Raw genomic sequence first — 11245 nt, forward strand, 5'->3', positions numbered from 1 at the left:
GGGAGCCTCTTATCTCGCCCGACGCACAACCTTTCTACACTGTCAGATCAGAGTAATATTTTGGCCTTTTATAGGGATCGATTGGGCAGTTTTGAGGGGGAGGCAAGGCGGAGCGCAACAAAGGTCAAATGTAGTGCTAAATCATTTGAAGATTCTTAACGAATGGTGTGTGGCAGATGCACCTGCTGGTTTCATTATGGCAGTGCAGCGAATGGAAAGAGGGAGAGAAGGGGGGAGTGCTGGATCAGAATGAGAGATTGGAGAGAGAGAGAGCAAGAAGGGGGGGAAGTGCTGGATCAGAATGAGAGAGTTGGAAATAGAGAGAGAGAGAGAGAAGGGGGGGAGTGCTGGATCAGAATGAGAGAGTTGGAAAGAGAGAGAGAGAGAAGGGGGGAAGTGCTGTATCAGAATGAGAGTGTTGGAAAGAGAGAGTGAAAGAAGGGGGGAAGTGCTGTATCAGAATGAGAGAGTTGGAAAGAGAGAGTGAAAGAAGGGGGGAAGTGCTGGATCAGAATTAGAAAGTTAGAAAGAGAGAGAGAAAAGGGAGGAAGTACTGGATCAGAATGAGAGAGTTAGAAAGAGAGAGAGAGACGAGGGGAAGTGCTGAATCAGAATGAGAAAGTTGGAAAGAGAGAGAGAAGGGAAGAAGTACTGGATCAGAATGAGAGAGTTGGAAAGAGAGAGAGAAGGGAGGAAGCACTGGATCAGAATGAGAGAGTTGGAAAGAGAAAGAGAGAGAAGGGAGGAAGCACTGGATCAGAATGAGAGAGTTGGAAAGAGAAAGAGAGAGAAGGGAGGAAGTGCTGGATCAGAATTAGAAAGTTAGAAAGAGAGAGAGAGAAGGGAGGAAGTACTGGATCAGAATGAGAGAGTTGGAAAGAGAGAGAGAGAAGGGAGGAAGTGCTGGATCAGAATGAGAGAGTTAGAAAGAGAGAGAGAGAGAAGAGGGGAAGTGCTGAATCAGAATGAGAGAGTTGGAAAGAGAGAGAGAGAAGAGGGGAATTGCTGGATCAGAATGAGAGAGTTGGAAAGAGAGAGAGAGAGAAGGGGGAAGTGCTGGATCAGAATAAGAGAGTTGGAAAGAGAGAGAGAGAGAGAGAGAGAGACAGAGAGACAGAGAGACAGGGAGAGAGAGACAGAGAGAGAAAGAGAGAGAGAGAGAGAGAGAGAGAGAGTGAGAGAAAGAGAGACAGAGAGAGAGAGAGAGAGAGAGAGAGAGAGAGAGACAGAGAGACAGGGAGAGAGAGAGAGAGAGAGAGAGAGAGAGAGAGAGAGAGAGAGAGAGAGAGAGAGAGAGAGAGAGAGAGAGAGAGAGAGAGAGAGACAGAGACAGAGACAGAGAGACAGAGAGACAGAGACAGAGACAGAGACAGAGACAGAGACAGAGACAGAGACAGAGACAGAGACAGAGACAGAGACAGAGACAGAGACAGAGACAGAGACAGAGAGACAGAGAGACAGAGAGACAGAGAGACAGAGAGACAGAGAGACAGAGAGAGAGAGAGAGAGAGACAGAGACAGAGACAGAGACAGAGAGAGAGAGAGACAGAGAGAGAGAGAGACAGAGAGAGAGACAGAGACAGAGACAGAGACAGAGACAGAGAGAGAGAGACAGAGACAGAGACAGAGACAGAGACAGAGACAGAGACAGAGACAGAGACAGAGACAGAGACAGAGACAGAGAGAGAGAGAGAGAGAGAGAGAGAGAGAGAGAGAGAGAGAGAGAGATTGCAACACTTCGAAGAGCACCTTCACCAAGGTCAATATGTGCCTACTTGTGCAGATGCCAATATTAGCCCCTCCAATCTCAAATAATCATACGTCCCTAGTTTGGTAACCTTACTCTTGAGTGGCTGGACCAAGTTTAAACCACACACTATTAGAATAATTGGCTTCAGCTGTCCCCATAAGAGAACCCTTTCTGGTTCCAGGGATACATTTTTTTGGTTCCATGTAGAACCCTTTTGGGTTCCATGTAGAACCCTCTGTGGAAACGGTCCTACATGGAACCCAACATGGTCTTACCTGGAACCAAAAAGGGTTCTTCAAAAGGGTTCGCCTATGGGGACAGCAGAATAACCCTTTTAGGTTCTAGATAGCACCTATTGTTCTAGCGAAGGAAATAAAAGGAAAATATCCCAATACTGTATATTGGAAAAATAGTGAACATTTTATTTATGCACATTATCTTACTAGGGAAGTCAGTTAAGAACAAATTCTTATTTACAGTGACAGCCTAGAAACAGTCTTGTTCAGGTGCAGAACAACAGATTTTTACGTTGTCAGCTCGGTGATTCGATCAAGCAACCTTTCGGTTACTGGCCCAATGCTCTAACCAATAGGCTACCTGCTGCCCCATTATGCTTCCTTGCCCTAAGTGACATGTGCATTATGGTAAATATGATGGAAGGTGTATGGTTGTATCTGAAAAGAGGACATTAACAATATAAATAGAGCAACTTCATATGACTGTGTGGCCGTACTTATGCATGCAGACCGCAAACACCACGGACATAATATCATCAATAAGACAAATGTTCAGTCATGTAGTATCTGGAAAGCTATAAAACTGTGAGCTTGATGTTCGATGAGAGGAGCCTGCTAATATTGACGTTAACAACAGACCTAATGGCATCTGAGCAGCTCATGCTGAACCATTCAACCATCCAATCACATTATCATGCATGACTTGTTTCAAACATGAGAAGTGAACTCTAGTTCTTTAGTTTATTATCTAAACATACATATAGTAGCCGATAATGACTGACTGTGTGGTATGTCATGTTGATGATAATGAGATTGACATATCAAATGCTGGATAGAGGTCTTGCAGACAGAGGAGGGTTGGTTGGTTAAGTGTGCGGTCCCTCTCTCCTCAGAACGGCTCCGATTCTCTCCCCCCCCAGGGCGCGTCCTCCAGCCTGGTGGTGAAGTTTGCCGACACCGACAAGGAGCGCACCATCCGCCGCATGCAACAGATGGTGGGCCAGTTTGGCATCTTCAACCCAGCCATCGCCCTGCCATTCAGCACCTACAGTACCTACGCACATGCAGTGAGTTAACTAACACAACCCATTACCCCTCTTACCCCTCAACACCCTTCAGGGCAGGGCCGTGAGTTAACTAAGACAACCCATTACCCCTCTTACCCCTCAACACCCCCCAGGGCAGGGCCGTGAGTTAACTAACACAACCCATTACCCCTCTTACCCCTCAACACCCTCCAGGGCAGGGCCGTGAGTTAACTAACACAACCCATTACCCTCTTATCCCTCAACACCCCCCAGGGCAGGGCCGTGAGTTAACTAACACAACCCATTACCCTCTTATCCCTCAACACCCCCCAGGGCAGGGCCGTGAGTTAACTAACACAACCCATTACCCTCTTATCCCTCAACACCCCCCAGGGCAGGGCCGTGAGTTAACTAACACAACCCATTACCCCTCTTATCCCTCAACAACCTCCAGGGCAGGGCCGTGAGTTAACTAAGACAACCCATTACCCCTCTTATCCCTCAACACCCCCCAGGGCAGGGCCATGAGTTAACTAACACAACCCATTACCCCTCTTACCCCTCAACACCCCCCAGGGCAGGGCCGTGAGTTAACTAACACAACCCATTACCCTCTTACCCCTCAACACCCTCCAGGGCAGGGCCGTGAGTTAACTAACACAACCCATTACCCCTCTTATCCCTCAACACCCCCCAGGGCAGGGCCGTGAGTTAACTAACACAACCCATTACCCTCTTATCCCTCAACACCCTCCAGGGCAGGGCCGTGAGTTAACTAACACAACCCATTACCCCTCTTATCCCTCAACACCCTCCAGGGCATGGCCGTGAGTTAACTAAGACAACCCATTACCCCTCAACACCCCCCAGGGCAGGGCCGTGAGTTAACTAACACAACCCATTACCCCTCTTACCCCTCAACACCCCCCAGGGCAGGGCCGTGAGTTAACTAACACAACCCATTACCCCTCTTACACCTCAACACCCCCCAGGGCAGGGCCGTGAGTTAACTAAGACAACCCATTACCCCTCTTACCCCTCAAAACCCCCCAGGGCAGTGCCGTGAGTTAACTAAGACAACCCAATACCCATCTTACCCCTCAAAACCCCCCAGGGCAGGGCCGTGAGTTAACTAAGACAACCCATTACCCCTCTTACACCTCAACACCCCCCAGGGCAGGGCCGTGAGTTAACTAAGACAACCCATTACCCCTCTTACCCCTCAACACCCTCCAGGGCAGGGCAGTGAGTTAAGTAACACAACCCATTACCCCTCTTACACCTCAACACCCCCCAGGGCAGGGCCGTGAGTTAACTAAGACAACCCATTACCCCTCTTACCCCTCAACACCCCCCAGGGCAGGGCCGTGAGTTAACTAACACAACCCCTTACCCCTCTTATCCCTCAACACCCCCCAGGGCAGGGCCGTGAGTTAACTAAGACAACCCATTACCCCTCTTATCCCTCAACACCCTCCAGGGCAGGGCCGTGAGTTAACTAACACAACACATTACCCCTCTTATCCCTCAACACCCCCCAGGGCAGGGCCGTGAGTTAACTAACACAACCCATTACCCCTCTTACACCTCAACACCCCCCAGGGCAGGGCCGTGAGTTAACTAACACAACCCATTACCCCTCTTACACCTCAACACCCCCCAGGGCAGGGCCGTGAGTTAACTAACACAACCGCCAACCCTCCATACCCCTCTTATCCCCCAACACCCCCTAGGGCAGGGCACCATCCACACATGGCAGACCCCAGGCTCTTTGATGAGCTCACCTGTCCCGTGCTGCTCCACCCTCCGCTCCCATCTCCTCTCTCCAGGGCCCCAGAGCTGCACCAGGGGCCAGAGATGACTCAGAATATTACATAGGAATCTTATCTCCACGCACACCTCTTTAGCCTGCGTACAGAGTTACTGCCGCTTAAATGAAAATGGAATTAAGAAAAGGGTTCAGTCCAACACAGATAAAAACCTAAACCCCAGTCACAGCTGTTAGAGTATGTATATATTTATTAAATAATTACATTTTTTCTTTATTTACTTATTTGTATGCACGGGCAGATTTTTTTCTTCTTCTCTAAATGCCAGGATGAATTTTTGAGGCTGCCCAAGTCTCAGGGGCTTCCCCATTTTCCTGACGTTCATATCACGGGCATGGGGGCCAGTATGAAATGTGTAAATTGACCGTCCCAGAGTAATTGCGAGGCCATCTCTGTGCTCTCTCCAGTAAAACTCATGCCTTCATTACAATTCATGAAATGCAGCCCATACCCGGGAAATGTGAAGAAATGCAAATATTTCAGGAGTGGTGGAGGCGGTGGTGGTCTGCTGGGAGAGCATTGTGTCCCGCTCAGGTTGGCCATGACTCTTACTTACTGTGGCAGAGCCCCACGCACCCCATCACACACACACACTCACACACATATACATATGCATACACACACAGCTACACACTCTGTCACTAACTCTATGTCACACAACAACATGTGTCTTGTTTTTCCAGGCACTGCTGCAGCATGACAATGAGGTGGGTACATGCAAATCCATTGCTTAAGTTTTGTGAATGATACGTTTCTAGTCATGTTAGATATTTGATCATTATAGTTACATTTATTAGATATTAGTTACAGTCTTTAACTGCAACAGGGTGATACACTTTAAATGTTTCTTTACTTTTTAATAAACTACTACACCCTCCCAAGAAGAAAACCCACAATGACAGAGAATAACTTTATCTCAGAAGATCCTGTATGTATTCCTCCTTTCGTTTGCCAGTATATATAGCTAGCTATGGAATACAGACATCTACAGGGATCCTATATATACACACAGTACAGTAAAATGCAAATTCAAAGAGCTGCTTCACAAATACAGCCGTGGATAGGATTATGGAGTGTAGCTGACAGCCTGTAAATTGGATTTTAGTCAAACCAGGGAAGGGGGGATACAACACTGACAACATGTGCCAAAAATGAGAAATGTGCCATTTTCAAGATAGACGCAGCACTGTTCTGACAGATGACATCCCATTTGTGATTTCACGAAACATAGGGAGAGAGAAGGAAGATAGTCCTATACCATTCCAAATGGTTGATAATAGTTGTTTTAAAGAAGCAGTGTAAATACACGAAAAAACGAGCTACCCATTTTTCCCTGTCGTCTGTCAATAGACATGGAGCATATTTGTACATGATTTGAGTCCCTACTTCCTCTCATCTCAATCCATGTGTATATTCTTAAGAACAGCCATTTCAGCTTGCTGAATTTTTTACAATTTATTTAACCTTTATTTAACTAGGCAAGTCAGTTAAGAACAAATTCTTATTTACAATGACGGCCTACCCCGGCCAAACCCTAACTGGGACGAGGCTGGGCCAATTGTGTACCGCCATATGGGACTCCCAATCACAGCCAGTTGTGATACAGCCTGGAATCAAACCAGGGTCTCTAGTGACGCCTCTAGCACTGCGATGCAGTGCTTTAGACCACTGCGCCACTCGGGAGCCCCAATCCTGAGTCAGTGTGAGAAGGGAAGGCTTGGAGATGTGCGACACTAGAGGCACAAAATCACCCAAAAATATGTATTAGCTTGAATGTGCGAAAAATGTATGACTTGAGAAAGGAGTTGTTTTAACAATGTGCAATTGGTAAAGTTATGTGTGGGTAGATGTAGGAGCCACATGAGTGTAATACTCACGTTGACAAACATTGCCCCCTGTTGGAACTAGTCAGAATACATATAGCTGATGCTTTTCAACACAACCCAACCTAACAGATCAGGAAATTATCAACTATAAAAACTAAATGTAAATTGAGAATGTGTTTTACAAAACATCCATGATAGAGAGGACCTAACAACTAATATTGAACTGATTTGCCTGTACTCTCGTCTAATCAACATCACCAGTCAGTTCCTTGCACAAGCAGGAACTATGCACAGCCAATAACTAGCAGGATGTTTTATATGATGCCTAATTAAAGGTCCCAAACACAATACAAGAGAGAAAACATTTATTTAGGTAAGGCAACTGTACGGATCTTGAAATTTCATAAAAAAATTATCTTATAAGTGTGACACCCTCCCAAATCAACACACACACACACACACACACACACACACACACACACACACACACACACACACACACACACACACACACACACACACACACACACACACACACACACACACACACACACACACACACACACACACACACACACACACACACACACACACACACAGCTAAGTGCAGCAGGGATTTAACAAACCCTATTAAACCCCACTAAGGAGATACATGATGGTAACAAATGAAGCCATTAAGCTCAGTCCAGGAAGTTGCAGTGGACTCCATTGTCTTCAGGTTTTCTCTGCTGGAGTGCACACCAGTCTGCAGTTTCAGGCAATCTGCAGGTCCAAGACCTCAATAACCGGGGTTTTCTCTTTTGCTTGCTCCACCGACCCCCCCCCCCCACACACACACACACACACACACACACACTTCTCCTCCCTAGCTCCCCCATTCTCTCCTCCTCCTCAGTACCTGTGCAGGACTGGCTGGAAGGGTCACATGTGACAGTGCTGAGAGTTAGCAAGTCACAGAGCAGTGCTACAGAGATAATTGCCATGTGATAAAGAGGTGATTGCCTGCTGGCGCCAGGGGAGAATAAAACCATCAGGTTGCAACAAAATAGCAGATGCCTGACAGTAAATGGATGCTGTAGCACGGCAACTTTTTCCCTGCTTCTTTTCTTCTCCCTTTGTTTCTTTTCTTTTTTTCCTTTATTTTTCTTGTCGTAGCAAGAAAAGGTTATGGCCATGATGATGAAGACTTGGTTCAATGTAATTTAGCTCTTTGTCTGCCACAGACATTTTGCTATCTACTGCCGAGGATAAATATACCGTAGCAATGGCTTCTGAATGTGGATGAACGTTGTAGAAAAATAAAATTACTCTGAATATCTCTGTCAACACTTCCAGTTGGTGGACCAAATTACTATGAATATCTCTGTCAACACTTCCAGTTGGTGGACCAAATTACTATGAATATCTCTGTCAACACTTCCAGTTGGTGGACCAAATTACTATGAATATCTCTGTCAACACTTCCAGTTGGTTGACCAAATTACTATGAATATCTCTGTCAACATTTGCAGTTGGTTGACCAAATTACTCTGAATATCTCTGTCAACACTTCCAGTTGGTTGACCAAATTACTCTGAATATCTCTGTCAACACTTCCAGTTGGTTGACCAAATTACTCTGAATATCTCTGTCAACACTTCCAGTTGGTGGCCCAAGGCTTTTTATCAGAGCCAGTTTGTATCTCCCACTCTCATTCCAACATAATTACAGGCCTGAGCTTCCAACGTTCTGCTTGTAATTCTGAAAAACATCACTGAATGCCATGGTGTTATGCATGACAGTCTGGCAGCTGACATGAAGGACTGCATTATCTATACAATGCATGTAAAGGAAGGGATATACGGAGGCCTTCCGCCCCACTCTGTTATTCTACCATCTAGGCCTTCTGCAGCTTGTATCAGCTTGTATAGGCCACTGGCAAATGGATTTCAAGCTCATTCAAGTAAGCCCAAGTCCCAAGAGCCTATTGAAAGCAGGCAGAAGAGCCTGAGAGGGGGACAAAAGCCAGTGACTGGTGTGACATATACAGGGGCCAATGAGATCAGAGGCCCTCTACCCCAAACCTACAACCCTAGTCTGATCTTAATGAGGGCATTAATACCATCCCTATCCTTCAGCAAGCACAGCTCTCACATTGACTTCCTCTCATTGTTTGTTTTCTTTGGTTTAGATGTCCTTTTCTGAACCCCTAAAATCGCAATTTATCTTATTCAGAGCAGAATGGATGATCCCCATTTGTCACGTTGATACAATTATGCAAATGACAAAAGGAGTTAATAGATAGCGCTGGTAAGGCATGTGGCTAATGGATGAGGTGCCAGCGGGACAGCCGCTTTGTGGCGGGACAGCCACTTTCAGGTTACCTGACAGGGGCATTGAGGGAAAATAATTGGCTTTTCCTATCCAGGGACTCCACGCAAATACAGTGAGAGTGGCATCTTCTGCCTCAACCACACAATATGGTCATTAGCATCAGAGCTAGCTATAGTGGCGGAGTGATTTCTGCTTAGCTAAGTCAGACTCGGGGGATCCACTTTTTCAACTGGACGGAGGGAGCTGTGGGTTATTAAACAGGAATAAGGAGCAATGGGATAGTCCCACCATGCTCATGTTTTTCCTCCAAATACTGTAGCTGCCTCCCTGAACATGAAGTACATGCCCCACACAATAGCATTGATTCCCCAGATAAACCCTCTAGTCCAGAGGCTGCAAACACCATTGTACAGTGATGGATTTTCTCTGGAATTAGGCCCTCTGCACTGCAGAGAGAAAACTAAGAGCAGAAATACTAGGTATGTGTGTGTGGGGGTATATTCTAGGCAGTATTGGATAGAGAATGGGTTTAGCTGTGTGTGTGTTAATGCTAAGTGGTAGAGGGTGTCAGCCCAGTTCTTTAACAGTGTGTCCAGTATAAATGGACTGCCATTACAGGTCGCTGCTAATGACACGCCAGTGGCACCGCAGCAAATGAAAAAGAGCTCAACGAGCGCAGCCACTGAGAGATGTCACTGCCCCTCCACTTTACCTTACACAACCAGAGAGGGACACTCACAGAGAAGTTTGACAAAGGAAGATAAATGCAATTCAATTCAATTCTCCCTAGAGACAGGAATAATATGCACATGTCAATCCGTTGATTTAAATGAGCCCAACAGACAGCTATTGAACCATTCCTTCAGCTGCTGACAGCCCACTCACTGTGAGGATAGACAGATTCACTAAACATCGCTTTACAGACTTTTATCCCCTTCCCATTATTTTATTCCCGCTCTCCTTTCTGTTCACTTTCATGCACTATCCATCCATCAACTCCCATCTCTCTCTCTCTCTCTCTCTCTCTCTCTCTCTCTCTCTCTCTCTCTCTCTCTCTCTCTCTTTCTCTCACTCACCATCCATACTAATCTTTCTCTGTTCTCCCACCATCCATACTAATCTTTCTCTGTTCTCCCACCATCCATACTAATCTTTCTCTGTTCTCCCACCATCCATACTAATCTTTCTCTGTTCTCCCACCATCCATACTAATCTTTCTCTGTTCTCCCACCATCCATACTAATCTTTCTCTGTTCTCCCACCATCCATACTAATCTTTCTCTGTTCTCCCACCATCCATACTAATCTTTCTCTGTTCTCCCACCATCCATACTAATCTTTCTCTGTTCTCCCACCATCCATTCATCTTTCTCTGTTCTCCCACCATCCATTCATCTTTCTCTGTACTCCCACCATCCATTCATCTTTCTCTGTTCTCCCACCATCCATTCATCTTTCTCTGTACTCCCATCATCCATACTAATCTTTCTCTGTTCTCCCACCATCCATACTAATCTCGCTCCATCTCTCCCTCCTGTTCCCCCAGCTCATGCAGCAACAGGCAGCCATCATGGCAGCGAGCCACGGGGGCTACCTGACTCCCAGCGTGGCCTTCCCCGCCACCCAGATTCACCAGATGGGGGCGCTCAACATCAATGGTCTCCAACATAACTCCATGACCCCAGTGTCGGCTGAATTTCATCAGGCGCTGGGTGAGCAATGCGTTTCATTCCCTTTGTGTGAGTGTTTGTGTTAGTGCGTGTGAGTGTGGGGAGAGGGAACTCAGACTGCAGCAAGGCCAAGAGAAAAAGTAGATTTATCCTGCCTACTACTGATAATCCCAAATTAAAAATGTAATCTGATGTGATTTGCATATTTATGTTGTGTATGCAGATATATTTTGGTGCGGTAAATCGAATCGGGAGCATAATAGATTTGTTACAGGTACAGGCACTAATTTCCCCTCCGTCACTGGTTGAATCAATGTTGTTTCCACATCATTTCAATGAAATTACATTGAACCAACGTGGAATAAATGTTGAATTGACGTCTGTGCCCAGTGGGGATCTGCATGCAATTCCCTCTGTTTTCCATTACAAACGGCCCCATCATTCTATACAGACACATTACAGAGGACTTTGAGATAGCTACTGCATAACATTTGCTTATTCAGCAAAACTTCATTTTTGTCAACCTGAGGAATCCACAAGATCTTCTCTTACAAAGCATGCATCGAAATGAATAATACACAAGTCTTTGTTGT

At 46.0% G+C, this 11245-nt stretch overlaps 1 protein-coding gene across 12 annotated transcripts in view; it reads left to right on the plus strand.

Moving 5' to 3' along the window:
* LOC129855177 (CUGBP Elav-like family member 5) overlaps positions 1–11245 on the plus strand; it is a 400684-nt gene that overhangs the window by 362855 nt on the left and 26584 nt on the right. For 5 of the 12 annotated variants that reach the window (XM_055922589.1, XM_055922585.1, XM_055922590.1 and 2 more), the window contains exons 6-7: positions 2907–3053; positions 10529–10694. In XM_055922589.1, the coding sequence (XP_055778564.1) occupies positions 2907–3053; positions 10529–10694 (313 nt within the window). Of the gene's footprint in view, positions 1–2879; positions 3054–5526; positions 5551–10528; positions 10695–11245 lie in introns of all 12 variants that reach the window. The other 7 variants (XM_055922578.1, XM_055922581.1, XM_055922579.1 and 4 more) reach the window with 3 other exon arrangements.

The sequence above is a fragment of the Salvelinus fontinalis genome, chromosome 5 (assembly GCF_029448725.1).
Source record: "Salvelinus fontinalis isolate EN_2023a chromosome 5, ASM2944872v1, whole genome shotgun sequence".
Taxonomy (NCBI): Eukaryota; Metazoa; Chordata; class Actinopteri; order Salmoniformes; family Salmonidae; genus Salvelinus; species Salvelinus fontinalis.